The 15169-nt window shown below is 44.3% G+C and overlaps 1 protein-coding gene across 2 annotated transcripts in view; it reads right to left on the bottom strand.

The window, feature by feature from the left end:
* Positions 1-15169, bottom strand: part of LOC116383304 (glutamate receptor ionotropic, NMDA 3B-like) — a 69434-nt gene that overhangs the window by 20504 nt on the left and 33761 nt on the right. For both annotated transcript variants that reach the window (XM_031847028.1, XM_031847029.1), the window contains exons 2-7: positions 11394-12094; positions 5509-6005; positions 4327-4598; positions 3394-3630; positions 530-676; positions 44-189 (exon numbers count right to left, since the gene is read on the bottom strand). In XM_031847028.1, the coding sequence (XP_031702888.1) occupies positions 44-189; positions 530-676; positions 3394-3630; positions 4327-4598; positions 5509-6005; positions 11394-12094 (2000 nt within the window). The remainder of the gene's footprint in view (positions 1-43; positions 190-529; positions 677-3393; positions 3631-4326; positions 4599-5508; positions 6006-11393; positions 12095-15169) is intronic.

Genomic DNA, 15169 nt, shown 5'->3' with positions numbered 1-15169 from the left:
TACAAATGCACACCATGTGCATGCATGTGTGTTTGTGTCTTACTTCAACATATGTACGCCTTCCGGGGTGGTGGGCTGATTGAAGCGTCTCATGTAGTCGTGCATCTCCGGGAAGCTCTTTTTCATGTAATCCTCAGCGCTGCTCTCCCTCACCGTCCCAAAACGGAAGCCCAGTGATGGATGGTGCAGCTGAGGAAATAACACAGGAAGACATGGTTAGAAGAGAGGGTGGATATAGTGGTGATAAAGAGAGAGAGAGAGAGAGAGAGAGAGAGAGAGAGAGAGAGAGAGAGAGAGGAGGGTATAGACATCATTACGGGGTTGATATCAAATTCACTGTAGCCCCACAGCATTTAAGGATATGGAATAATCCTCAAATAATAATTCCACTCTATACTCATTAACTTGTCCTTGTGTAAGATTAGGTTGTGTGTACATGTAGCTGTGGGTCTTTGTGTGTGTGTGTGTGTGTGGGGGGGGGGACTGACATGCATGCAGATGCAAGTTTTGTGTCCTTGTGTAGTCTAACCTTGTCGTCATGAATTCCCGAGACCTGCTCGAAGGTCTTCTCCCCGACCATGACAGCAGCTAGGTTGGCGGTGTAGCTCGACAGCACCAGCAAGCAGAAGATGGCCCAGAGGTTCATCAGAAAACGTCCGGTCCAGCATTTAGGAGTCTGCAGAGTGGAGATTTTTCTGTTTGGGTTTGTTTTGCTTTTCGTCGTATTATTAAAAATAATTACACAGATCGAAAAGAGAAAACAATAGCAGCTCTTGATGAAATGTGAATCCTAAATATATCTGGACTCAAAACTGAAAAATGTCACCATGTCAAGACAAAAATTAAACAGACTTGACAACAAAGAACTTTGAGAAAACTACCTGGGTTGAAACGATTAAAAATATAAGTGTGTTAGGAAAGGTGCATTCAGGTGTTGACATAAATGCAGAGCACTCCCGAGGCTCTCAACCCACCTTTCTCTCACTTTCATCCTCCTTAAAAATCACAATGTAACCCCGAGTAAGGGTAATCAAGTTAATCAAAACAGACCAGGAGAGAAGCTAATACAGAGGAGAAAATCTAACATAGCATGACTGTTTTTGAGGCACATCAGAAATATCTTTCCCTGAAATTGCCTGCCTAGGGGAATGATTCCACCTGCACACTGTGATCATTTATTTATTCCACCAATTAAAACCCACTTAACTGAAGAAAAGAGATGAATTGCTAGTGTTGTAAAAGCTTGGGATTAATGAGACATTAATTATACAAACAGGTTGTAACCCATTATTACGAAAAGTTTCGGTATGTTTTCAACTCTTTGCATAATTAGTTACCAAACTGAAAGGGGAGAAAGGGAGGCTGGCATGCACACTGTCAGCAGTGTTGTGTGTTTGAAAAATGACCAAAGTAAATTCTTTTTTTTTGCACTGGTGCTTAGTAAAGGATATAATGATCAGGCTAGATAAAAACAGGCATGTCATTTCTGGCCTCTGTCAATTTTTTGCCAGCTGACATGACACCTGTCACTGGCAGATTTAATCAGCAGCAGCTAGCTAGCTCATTAAGCTAACGTTAGCTTCAAGAAATGATTGACGACACTGTCTCCGGATTAACGTTTCCAGCAGACCCGTTTTAAATGAAAGCTCTTAATTGTACACTTGATGGCTAAGTGCTGTATGACATGCTGAAATAAGCTCCATGTGAAAAGAAAAATGTAAGATCAATGATTATGGTTAAAACATAACTTGACAGTTTCACTTACATACTATTCACACAGTATGTATTAACTTAACACCACAAGAGAAAACGCTTTAGGATGTGAACTAACTTTTGGCAAATGTACCAGTATTTCAGGTAACGTTGGCTGGGTTTGCTGAAGTATTAAACCAAATCCAATCCAGAGGAGGACAGCGGCTACATATCCCTCTGCTAACATCAAGGACCATCATCCACACAGAGGGCAAATACTACACAGTGAAAGCGCAAGTTCCCCCCCCCCTCCCACTTCTGAAATGAATCCTGTGACCAATAAAAATGTTTGGTCGTGCATGACAGAATTTTGGTCGCATGTGCCAGCCATGATTAGCAGTTTACCAATACCTATAAATAAACATGACTTTTTGGCTGTGACCCATCACACAGATGTTCAGAGTGTTGCTCAAGGGCATTTTAACAGGTCACAAGGCTGCTAAAGAACACAACCTGTTAATTGACACATTGCCAGTTGTGAGGATCAAACCAGTGACCTTTCAAATATGGAAAGGCCTCTCTAATCACTTGGCCTCTGTTCCACCCGAGTCATTTGCACTGCTTCCTCTAGGGACAAAAGTGTGATTAACAAAATGTTATGATGGTGTGCATACTAACTAAGAGCATTTACTGGAATAATTCAAGCAAATTCCATTTTCTGATATTTATCAGAATGTGCTGAATACAAATTTGAAGAGCAAGCAGGAGTTATAATGAAGGATTCTGGCTTAGCATGAAGCTGTTTTAATAATAAACAGAATGCATAGGACCGCTTTTTTTTTTTCCGACTTGCGGTTGGGTGTGTGCGGCAGTGTGACTGTGTGTGTGACACCATCAGTCAAATCTGAAGAATGCTGTTACTGCAAGGGAACATTTAATCTATTTCTGTATTTATACCAAACAAATTACATGAAAATGAAAGTTTTTTCATATTTTCTATCTTTGAAGGGCAATACATTGCTTGCTACACATTTTTTTAAATGGGCAGATTTGCTGATCACTTGTCTCACACATTTCTCTCTCGCACTACCCGCCTGTCCTTCCAACTCTGCCCACCCACTTGCCCTCTCCCCTTTACATCATCCTCGGTCTGCCCGGCTCCATGTCACCTTCATTCTGATCCTGTTCTCTGTTCGCCCACTTACCCTTTAAACCCCATCTTTCTGTCAAACTTCTTTTTGAAGCCCATTTCCCAGTTTGCACTCTCACACCCCCCCCACTGGCCCTCTTCCGCCTGCCTTCTTTCTTGATTTAAACTTTGTGTCAGCTGACTACTTGGGGGAGTTAACCTCTACTCGCTCCAGCTTTTTCCACCTTCATCCATCACCATCATCCTCTCCATAACTCCTTCAATCTCTGTCGGCCCACTTACCCTCTCCCCTCTCCCCTCCCTGTATGTGCATTATCCTCCCTGTACCTCTCTACTTCATCACCGCCTACCGTCTTAACCTCTCCCCTATCAATCTTTTCCCCTCTCTCGTCATTTCTATTATCTTTCTCCATGCTTTCTCCCTTCTAACTTCCTCTTTACTGGTTGTTTACTCCTAATAATGTATATCCCCTCCCCCTTTCTCTGCAATTTCTATTTCAGGCCCCACCCTGCATGATGCCCATTTATCACACAGGGGAGAGCTGCTTTACCTTGGTGGCGACAGTCCGTCCAAACAGTATGGCGTAGCAGAGATTAAGGGCGGAGGAGTAGGAGAACACACGCAGCCGGTTCCTGCCATGGGGTGTCATACCGAAGGGGCTGTTCCACTCGTACAGGGTGAGGAAGAGCGCGGTGAGATGCAGCGTGACAAAAATACCCACCCACATGGACCAGTGGAGAGGCCACATGAAGGCTCCGATGGGGGCTGCAGTGTCCACGCTACGAACCTGGTGGGTCGAAAAGAAAGGAAAACAAGACGTCTTTCTCGATGCAAAAGTGTTGGATTTTGCTTTTACTTGAGATTATAATTCATCCTCCAGTTTGTAGGATCTCGTCTGTAAAGTTCTCCTAGGCATAATGTTTTTACAAAAAATGCATACATTGATTTTATTTTGTGCTATCCATCATTTTGTAAGGGAAAGAAATCACTTTTTCAGATTGGAACCGTATTGTCAGATCATATTATGCACTGCAGTTTGTCAGCCACAGAGGGAGATGTTAACAAATCAAAGAATAACTGCAGCATGTTTGAGGACTCTGCTAAGACAGCTTCTCAAAACGCCTTTCAGGCTCATTATGCACTCTTAGACTGCCTTTCATTTTGAACTTTCGTAATTCAGCAAACTAATTATTCACAACTAATGACTCTGTGTTGCTCACCAGAAGACCGGTTGAGCGGGGCATTAGGGTGAAATTAAGTAGTTGCAGACCATATCGTCAAATCAAACAGAAATAGTGTCGAAGAGAGAGAGAGAGAGAGAGAGAGCGAGAGAGAGAGAGAGACTGACAAATCAAAGTACTGAAGACGCTGCCACTGACTGACAATGCAGTATATTTACCAGAACATGCCCCATGCCTTCTTCAATCATTAAAACACAAACTCAAAACTCCCAAAAACTAATGATGACTTCAAGCAATGGTACCAGAATGCCGAGGCTGGTGGAGTAGAAGGGCGAGGTGAAGTCGATGACTCTGCTCCTGGCAGAGTTGATGGAGAAAGAGGTCACAGCCATGTCGGCGGTTCCACTCAGCAGGTCCCCGACCAGCCCTGTCCAGCGCCCCATCCCGCTAAATGCGCCGTACTTCCCATCTCCCACGATATAAAGGTCAAAGGTGAAACCCATGTCCTCTGCCAGTTTCTCCAACAAGTCGACGCAGTACCCGTAGCAGCACTTCCTCAGGTCCCCCGGTAGGTCTGACAGAAAAAAAGGGATGATAATGTGAAATGAATCTATAAGTATGCTTTGGAAGTGCAGGGGCTGAACGTCTGGGATTTTGCCCGCAGCTGTTGACTATCATGGAAAAATGTTCATGGATCCTCACAGGACACGCGTGCTTGTGTGTTTTTAATTACCCTCGAGCCTAGACTATGAATATATTTAGTCACACTAAACCTGGGCTCGAAAAATGTAACAACCCTTGAACTTGGCAAGATGGATAGGCTATTATATACATTTTTACACTTGATTCAATTTAGATTTTTCTAGCTAACTTCTTTTTGCAAACTCAGTCAATCAATATTCTGCAGAATGTAAGTATTGCTCTTGAAACTTGCAACAAAGGTCTGTGCTAGTTCTGCCTAAGCACCAATACAAACTTCTATTAGCTGTATTCAATTTGCCATCTGCTGATTAAAGTCAAAGGAAATTTAGAAGGCTTTATATTTTACTGCTATACAGTAAGCTGCCTTTATATGTGGCCAATAGTCTTCTTGCATATAGTACCTGGTATTTCTTCGACACGGTAGTCTTGATCTGTCAGTGATTTAATGCCTTTAAGCCGCTTTATTCATGAAGCAGAGATGTAGCTGAGCTGTAGAGATGAGCCCTCGACATTGCATCTGGTATATTTTTGAACTGGACTGACCAGCCATGATCCCTAATAGATTTTACTTCTAAAATCCACTTCAATCTTGAAGAGGAGCAGAAGAGAAATGGCCAGCGATACAGGAATCTAAGCCAAGAGATCTAACAGTTTACATAAGAGAAGCTTGGAGTTTTCATATTTCAGAACAGATGCTTCCCACAAGTCAAAATATTTTTGACAAGTATTAGAGTGCTCCACCAACACAGTATTCGAAGCTCAAATGACAAAACAAAACTCACCATTCCCTTCCCAGTCTGCAAATGTAGTGTTTGGGTTGTGCAGCTGGTTGAAGAGGCTCTGGATCAGGTCGGACCGGTTGGTTCTGGGGTTCAGACAGAGCTGACCAGCTGGACACAATCCATCTGCATCCACCTCTCGTGTGAAGACAAACGGGTGCTCCACCAGTGTCACCACCCTCAGCCGGTGTCCCTCAACGGATTCTCCCGGCCTCCAGCGTCCTCCAACTTTACTGTCCCCCTGGCCGTCCCCTCCCCTCACCCCAGCTCCATGACCTTGTCCCTGGCTGCTCCGGAACCCTCCCACCAGTCCCAGGATCCCCCCTTCTAGCTCCAGCCTGCCTCTGGTCCACTGGCCTACAGTCACCCAGGCTGGCTGGCCAAGAGCGCCTCTCTTCAGGCTCCATACGTGGAACAGCTGGGAGGAGAGGACCCGAGACAGGCCAGCATCCACCTGGATCAGGCCTGTGGCTCCGGTGAAGGAAGTGTTGGACAGAAACCTTGAGGGAAAGAGAAAGACAAACAGAATATAATAATACTCTTTTTCCACCAAAATGGGTGCATATATGCAAGTTTTTAAGCATGGCAAAATCTGTTAAAAATAGGCGCCAAAAGCGGTGAAACATTACTGTGGTTAAAATAAGTTAAAATAAGAGTTGGTGATTGTTGGAAAAGTAGAAAGACTAACAATTTTGAGGGGTTTTAATTTGTTCATATCGAGTTTGAATTAAAAGCGGTTTTTTTTAAGATGATCAGCATCTTTGTCTGACTGGAGTCTGGTGGCTTGAAGGAGTTATGAATATTGTCCAAATGCATGTCACGTAGCATCGCACCGGAAAAGGGGCGAAAATGAGCGCGTCCACTCGGCTGTCATGTTTCCATCACTCCCGATCTGAGCTTGAGCCGATAAATACATGTGACCACTGCAGAGATATTTGTCCTGGGAATGAATGCCAACTGTAACCTTTCACACTGAAGACAAAAGCCAGATATTAGTGGGTGATAGTGGAGTTTTTGTCGAGTAGGAAAGGGGCTTAAATGAGACATAACAAAGACCCCTGCTGGTTTATTGCAGTTCAGAAATATTGCCTGCAGTAATGCACAAAAAAAATTGGGGAAAAAGCAAGAAAAAGTTACAAACGATGGTCCAGACGGTCATGGTCTGGTTGTGGAGCTTTAGCAAGTCTGGTCCCAGATGGGTAATTGCATCTCCCAGAGAGTCATAATTAAAGTTAATGCAGTGCAGTGAGGTCTCCTCCTATCCGCCAGTCCATACAGTCATTGCTATTCGTCTCACTCGCCCGGGAGCCCCACATTGGTCTTCATGGCGGAATAAATTAAGAAGAGCAATCCCCGTTCGCACATAAAATCTGCCCTGGCCTCTTGAACCATGCAGGGATTGTTAGCTCACGTCTTAGCATTTGATCATGTGGACATCGTCAGGTGATGTCTCAATGGGAAAACATTCAAGTACTGTTTGATCGTGTCTTGATTGGCGGGGGATTGTCAGGAGGTCACTGCGTATCGTATGTTTAAATGTTAAAGTATGCAGGGATCACTGCATCCGGTGCTGGGGTGTTGAACCGTGTGAGGACTGTTGATTATGTCTGGGTCAAGGATACAAATGGCAAGTTTTCCTCCCTGTTAATGGAAAAGGTTGACAAAGCCGTAGCCTTTTCTCAGAGCCGAAAAATAGCTTTCCCCTTTTGTCTTATTCTCTCTTTTCTTTTCCTCCCTCTCTCATCTTCCAAGTTATATGTCAAATTGATGAGCTGGGAAACTTTCTCCATTAAATCCTGGATATAGGAAGGAAAATGAAAAAGCCTTAATTGATCACGTGGGTCATTAACCTCCCCTCCAAGCCAAGGCTGGACTAAAGCCGGTCTACGACACACAGAACGATGCAACATGCAACAACATATTCTGTTCATTATCCTGTTTCTTGACATTGCGATTGACTTCAACGGCACAATATCAATTTACAAACCCATTCCATGCACAGTAATTCTAAAGAGCTGATTAAAAATGCCTCTGATTTGAAAGTCATTCCCATTCCGTTCCACGTTAACTTATGTTTCCTCATCAGCAGCTCCCTCTGTCTCTCTGACCATAAAGCGGAAGTGCTAGGCTTGCCTTGAGCTGAAATTACTCATGGTAATAGCACGGCTGAATCATCATATCCCATTGACAGCAGATTCATCAAGCCAACCTACTCCAGACTCATATACTATAATGTAATGGCTGCGGCTGGCCACAATTTTTTATTTTTTTTTACCAAAGGCTTCACTTCTCTTATGCCAGCAGAGATGTGTAAAGTCCCTTTTCCCGCAGTTTGCAACATTTCTGGATTCGAGCCCAGAGAGAGAAGAGTGTGCGATAATACAGAGATAAGAGCAGGGGTGTGAAAAGCAAGGCACACTTTTTAAGCAGCGCCACCTTCTAGTCATGGCTTCTGTTGTGTTGCATCGGGCCAGAGGCTGCATTTAAAGAATGACTATCCATGTCAAGGCAGGATTGATAAGTCAGCCAAGTGGTGTCAGAGAGGGATGTTTTCCCCTCACTAACACCTGGCCCCGGTTTACACACACTGAAAGTAAATGTCAGCAGAGTGGCCGTTAAATGATGACTCTATAAGAGAGGCCCAGGCATGTGCCTCACTTCCTAATCACTACATCTCCTTTACTTCGGAGGGAAGTTTACTCCCTCTGTCTTTGTCGGTCTGTCTGGGAGGAGACGAAGCGTGCTCGTTTCAATAGTTTTAATCTCTTCATGGGAGATGGAATCAGCGTGGCAGCTGTGTCGAGTGAGATGGCACTGACTGGCAGATCTCACTTTGATAACAACAACCCTCCTTCTATCCAGTATCTCCCTTCCCTTTTCTCCACCGTCACACCCTTCCATCCATCTCACACAAGTTACTTCTTCCTTTGCTTTGACTTTATTCCTATTTCCCTTTTGCCGTTTCCTCCTTCCCCTGTCTTTCATCTGTTTGTCTTTGACTACTTCATGCTTTTCCAATGTATTTTTGGGAATAAGCACCCTGGGATTTTTTTTTGATTCTGGACATTTGGAAAAACAACATCAAAAGTGGCAACTTTTTCAAATTCTTCCTGTTTTTTTCCCTCATTGGTCCGCTGCTTTGAGTCGGAAACACTAACATTGTTCAGGTTTTGCTCTTGTTCTCCCACATACCTTCCTCTCTTTCTTATATCTCTAGACAGCCTCTCTCCCCCCCTGTCTTCCCCACTCTGTCCCTTGGGCATTGAGCTGTTAATTGCCTTTTCCATGTGGAAGTCTCTTACTTCCTTCAGCTTTGTTAGGGCTCTCTGGAGCAATGGCATGTATGGCTGTTGCAGTGGAGGGATAAGAATCAGGGAGTACACTGGAGGGCATGGAGTCTAACTGGACCGGTATGAAAAGTGCGATGGAACGACCTGTTTTATCTGTCTCTTACAGGGCAGAAGCAAAGGTCACCGACACTATATTGTCGAGGACTCTATTATAAATAGTCTATTCGGGTAGTCTAGACGAAGTCCTAATTGGCCCTCCACAGATAGATTGTGACTTTCCCTGGTGTTCTGATGAAGTTTGCGTCAGTTTCAAAGCATAACTTTTTGTTTTCTTTATTGTACAGCCACTAAGGCTGTCCTTAGGATCAGTATTGTTTTGCTAACATCAGCACTCTAATATGCTCATGATGAAAATGTTAACATGCAGATTTTTTAAGCATAATATTTGCCATGGCTACCATCTTAGTTTAGCATCTTTGCAGTCCGAAACATAAAGTGCAATTGCGGCTTGATGGGAATGGTCATTCATTTTGCAGGTATTTGGTCGTAAACCAAAGTATTGGACAAATTAAATGTAATGGCGCATGATGAAAGGTTAAGGGTTCACCAACCGTATTATTAGTCATCCAGTGTGGTCCATGAATACGACATTTCATGGCAATCCAGCCCGTAGTTTAGATAGAGGTTAATTTAAAAACTGCAAATGTCAACCTCACATTGGCACTAAAGGATTACTAAATAGTAAGCATCATCCTATGGGCACCATGAATGTCTTTTAAAAAATCTAAATCAATCCATCTAAAAGTTGAAATATTTCACTCTGAACCAAAGTGGTAGAGCGACTGACACTGCGATACATAAAAACACTCTGCTAGTGTGGCTAAAAATGAGCAATTTAATCACATTAAACCTAATCAACTTGTTTTAACTCTGGTAATGAATGTCCAGAAATATTGCTTTGTAACCCAACACCCAATCCTTTAGTTGTAGCCTCTGGCCCTCCATGCCAAATTGTTCTGGCATCCCAGTGCTTAACTTAACTGCAGTAGGAGGGAACACTGTGAGAACCCATCTTGTGATTATGTGGGTGGTGTTGATGATCACTCTCAGCTGGCAGGCACCGTGTGTGTCAATATTTTTCTGTGGGCCCCACTCAAACCACAAATCCTTGTCTCACCAGTACCACATGAACACAGAAGTTGGATACATGCTGTTTTAAAATATCCATGTCACCCGACAGAGCACAGATACTTAACTTCGAATTGAGATTATATAGCATGGGGCTTCCGTGCATCACTCAGTACCATGCCACATAAAAAGGGGTTGTAATGTATGTGAGTAGGTGTATTTTCTTTTTGCTGTGCACAAATGTGAGGATTTAGATTTTTCTGCTTTAAGTGAAAACATTTATGTATTTTGATAAGCTTTTTTACTGTGTGTGTGTGCGCGTGCGTTATCACAGACTGCACCTTGACAGAACCCGTGAAAGCTGTCAGAAGCCCATTAAAAAGCTGCAGGGATTGAAGCAGCAGCAACGGCGAGGAGGAACAGACAAAACTCCCTGGTGTCAGTCTGTGAATCTGTATGCCATAAAGACCTCCTCCCCACCCCGAGTATGACAGCTCTTTTCAGAAGGAGCCACCCCCGCGGTGCAGAGGACAGACAAGGGCAGCAACCGGAGCGTACGTTACCACAAGTGGAACCAGCAACTCCTCACAGAAATGCCAAAGTGTCCGTCAGAGAGTTAACGAGCTGGCAGACATTTAGTGGAGTGACCTGAGAAATTTAATTGCACTCATTGGCTTCCATATATCGTTTGGTGATCTAAATGTGTTGACTTTTGGAACCTCGGCTGAGCATTTTTAAATGACCAGCCAACCACTGACTACAGGGGTGACAGAGAGTAATAGTGGCCCACTGCTGACCTGACCACTACTAATCCTATGTCGCCTGAAGCCTTACATTTAATTTTTGGAAGAGGAATAAGTTTCTCTATAGTCCACTCTGTTGAAGTTTTATCTCCACCACCTGCAGGGTACTGCTCTGGAACTGACCTTTCTCCTGGCCTTCAGCAAAGTGCCATAAAATTAATATTGTCCTGTGTGAATTCGTCTTCAAAGGTCGGTTTACCTAACTTGCACAAAGACATTTAAAAATTACACTTTATCAAAGAAAAAGTCCACACTAAAAGTGTTGACAATAAGGTCTGTGGATTATCCAGGGCAACAGGGACACTCCTGGAGAGAGGTGTCTATGAATTTTTTTATGTAAATATGAATATTATAGTGGGACGGAGGTAGAAATCTCACAGAAATCACACAAGCGAGCTCCAAGTGGAAGCTTGTTCGCCTCCCAGGATATAAAGGTTAGCTAGCCTAGCCTGCTGTCATTAACAGCAACTGCTGGGTCATCGGGCCTGAATCCTGCATTATACAGATGAGCGGGGTCTCACTAACAGTAGCCGTGTCTCTTCACAGGCCCGGTATCTATCTACGATCTGCATAGATTGACACTGCTGGAGGTAAACAAGAACATTGTGTTTCTTCTCTTCTCCTTTTTTATCTAATGTGTGTATATTCAGTGCATGTGTGCATTTACCTGGCCAGATATTGTCCTGAAGAGGGCAGCTCATGTCTGTTTGGTTTGTCGTAACAATTCACCATGTTCTGAATCAGCGCCAGGTCCGGCCTCACCATGGTCGCCGCAGTGACCGCGCGGCCAATCAGCTGCAAAGCATCCCGGATGTAGAAGCTGATCGGCTTGCGGCCCACCTCCCCGTAGGCCAACAGTCCAAGGGGACCTCCTAGAGTGTGGAGCGAGTCTGGAGACAAGGGATATCCCATGATCCACTGCAGTGCTGGTAGTGACAGAGCGAGCCGCTGAGCTGCCCGCAAGACGGCGGAGAGACACTCAGGGTCCGATCCCAGGAGGAGTACAGAGGAGATAGGAGAGGGGGAGCGCAGGAAACGGGCAGAGAGGATCTTCAAAGCCTCCTCTTCCCTCTGTTCTTCCTTGTTCTCCTCCCTGCTCTCCCCTCTTCTGTCCCCGCCCCCGGAGACGAGGGTCAGGTTGATGATGTCCCACAAATGCCAGTTAGAACCGCTGTGTGTCTGCAGGTGAGACAGCAACCCTTCACCCCCTTCCTCCCACCCGGGGCAGATTACAGCTGCTCCTCCCCAGCTGCTTCCCCCCCGGTTCCCTCTGTCCCTGTCCCCCTCTCTCCCCTGCAGGACCGCCAGCAGCAGGCTGCCCAGGGTCGACGGGGGCACACGGGCCGACATCTGCAGGTTGAATCGGTTCTATCAGAGAGGACAGGAAGTTGAAAGTGCACAAAAAGAGGAAAAAAAAGAGTGAAGTTAGAAAGTGGGGTGGGGGGGAAGGGGGAAGGGAGAAGAGAAAACAAGAACAAAACAAAGATGAATAGATACAGCCAAACCCCAACACCTCCGGGCTGTGTATAACGTAAAATCACATTAAAAGCAGCTTTTTACGAGCACCCGAGTGCTGCATGCTAAAACAATCCCTGTTGCGGCAGTAATTCACCACAACACTGATCAGAAACAATCAGTCACATCCGTTCATTATCTCTCACTCCGATAGAGAAGAGCCGCACTGATACAAACAAGGAGTCAATGATTCGCATCTAATCTGCAACATCACAGTTGACTTGGCAAGACAACAGTAGCATCCACAGTTCATCCAGAAGCGCGCATTTCCAAACCCCACTGAAAACACTGGCTTGTTTCATACTGTTCCAAAGTGGATAACACTGTTGTCCTTGAATGCAGCTCACAGATGGACCTCCCCCCTCCTTCCTTTGGGGCTTCTATCCATTTTTCATCCCATCAGTGCTCCAGGCGAGGTTGAGGGGGGAGCCTGCTTCCATACAGAGAGCCCAAAGTTTAGCTTAACGTGACTCAAGATTTGCACCAACCTCATTGAACTGGGATGATAGCTATGCACTACACACTATGCTCATAAAAAAACCTCAGGCATACATATTTTTAACATCTATATTACATAAGCAAAAGCGTGTGTGCACACGTACACCACACACACACCAAACGGCATGTACAAACAATACTTCATTAAATATGGACATATACTGTAAATCCATGCAGGTACATGCAGTGTTTATAGAGAAACTTCTGGAAGACACACGCACACACATGTGTGTCTGTAGATGAGATACAACCCAGGCCACAGGCACTCATTCAAATGGAAATATCCCACCCGGGAGTACAAAGTAAATGGAAGGACCCTCTGCTGAAAGTCCTTGAGTCCCTTAAGAGAGTAAAAAAAAATATTTGACTGAAGTCTGCAAAGACACGGCTGAATTAATGCAGCGTATGTATTTATCCCCCCTGAGAGAGGCTCGGAGTGTGTGAAAATAGGCCTCTCTGTTTGAACTCAATGGGGGGGCCAGAAAGGTGGTGGTGGGTTGTTGGTGAGACGGAAGCAGGTGGCAGCGACAAATAGAGATAGGGAGGAGGTGCCTGCTACAGGTGTGAGCGTTATTCAGCATAATACCGCCAGGAATGAGACAAACATCACGCATGTTTTGTCAAAGTACCCCGAGAGCCCAAAATGTGACGATAAAAGATCAAAACAGAGCCTGAAGGCAGCTGGAGGAATTAGCAGGTAAATATATATCTGCCCTTATTCTACGTTGCTCTGTGTAAGATCCATCTCCAGCACCTATCCTTTTAATATTAATGTAAGGCCATAAATCAATGTATGCTTCTGAATAAAGTATGCATAAAAAGAACGAGACATCGTGACAGGTGTAAACAGCAGGTGAGTGTGAACCATGTGCAATAAGCTGTAAACCGTGATCCTAGTGAATACAGCTCAGAGGTGCAATCTTACAAAATATATCATTGTCAAATTAATTGTAATAATGATCGTCTGCGGTACATCCCAGAGCTGTGTCAGCTGTTTTTACCAGCGTCATGTCATCATTTCTCTTTCACTCACAGTAACTGTAAACTTGCTTGACTTTTACAGAGATTCTTTTACAATTTCATTTGCATTTGGGGCGTTTAGCCAGCGTCTCTTATCCTGAGTGACTCACAATGAGCACAACGGTGGAATTACTTCAAGAGTGGGGACGTGAGAATAATAATAAGGAACAGTATAGAAGTTGTATTTGTAACTTGCTGCTGTTAGGACAGGAAGCAAATCAGAGTGACTATAGGAGGACGATGTGGGAGCCGTGATGTGATTCGGAGGAGATAAGGTGATTTTCGTAAAGGCATGAGTTCCAGCACATAAAATGAGGAAGCACTCAGCTATTTTGGGGGGGGGGGGGGGGGGGGGAGGACTTTTTTCAGAAGTTCTGTGGGCAATCAAACGTGACAGGCACCAAAGTGGACCCAATGAAAAAAAGCACTGGAGTTATTGCCTATTACAACTGCAGTCCCTTCTTGACTGCATCTGAATGTTTTGGCACAATTAATTCCAATGATGTATTAGAGCAATAACTCCCAGGAGAGCATTTTCTGCTGTGCTTATAGGTACTTGTGATGTACTTAAAAAAAAAAAAAAAGTATAATAACAACTCCAAACGGCATCAAGTATGAAAAATCACTAAAATGTTTCTGAGTAAACACAAACCTCTGCATGGGAAATTCTCTGAATACCTTTCAACTTGTGTTGGGTTTAATATCAGGCTCATATGGGGTGTGTTACGTCCTGCGTAGCAGCGTTTTGACTTTGTCGAGCTGCTGTTTGGACTGAGAGAGAGAGCCTGCAACTGTTTGCCAACTTGTATTGTTCATTTAAATGAGGCCACTTCAGTAATGCAGCGCCGGGGGTGTCAATGCTAGAAGTGCTTTGGCAACAAAAACATACACGGTGGTCAGCCAAAAAAGTTGAACTTGCCTGCCGTTTGCTGCGTTGATAACTGGTGTACCGTGTTTAGGCAGTTGATAAGCCCATTGTTTGTTTGATTTTTAACACAGGGCTGTTTTTCGTATGAACGCATGCTTTAAACAGGTGCAGTGTGTAGGATTTGGTGCCATCTCGCAGCGAGGTGGCAGATTGCAACCAACTGAGACTTCTCCCCGTTGCTAAGCATGTAGGTGAACTATGGTGGCTGCTGCGAAAACGCAAAACCACGAAAGCCAGAATGGCCCAAATTAGACCCAGTGTTTGGTTTGTCCGCTCTGGGCTTCTGTAGAAACAAAGCTAATTTAGCTATTTATAAGGTGACGAAAACACAACGATTCTAAATTTTAAAGGTGATTACACACCAAAGAAAGCATACTTAATAATATTATTTTCCATTTCTGCCACACTGTACTTTTAAGCTGCTAATCTCAAGATTGCTACATTACGGACCAATCACAAACAGGACATCTTTGACTGAAGGT

Source organism: Anarrhichthys ocellatus, unplaced genomic scaffold (assembly GCF_004355925.1).
Source record: "Anarrhichthys ocellatus isolate YVR2014 unplaced genomic scaffold, GSC_Weel_1.0 scaffold7, whole genome shotgun sequence".
Lineage (NCBI taxonomy): Eukaryota > Metazoa > Chordata > Actinopteri > Perciformes > Anarhichadidae > Anarrhichthys > Anarrhichthys ocellatus.
Note: the sequence above shows the minus strand (reverse complement) of the source record. Positions and strands in the feature narration are given on the sequence as shown.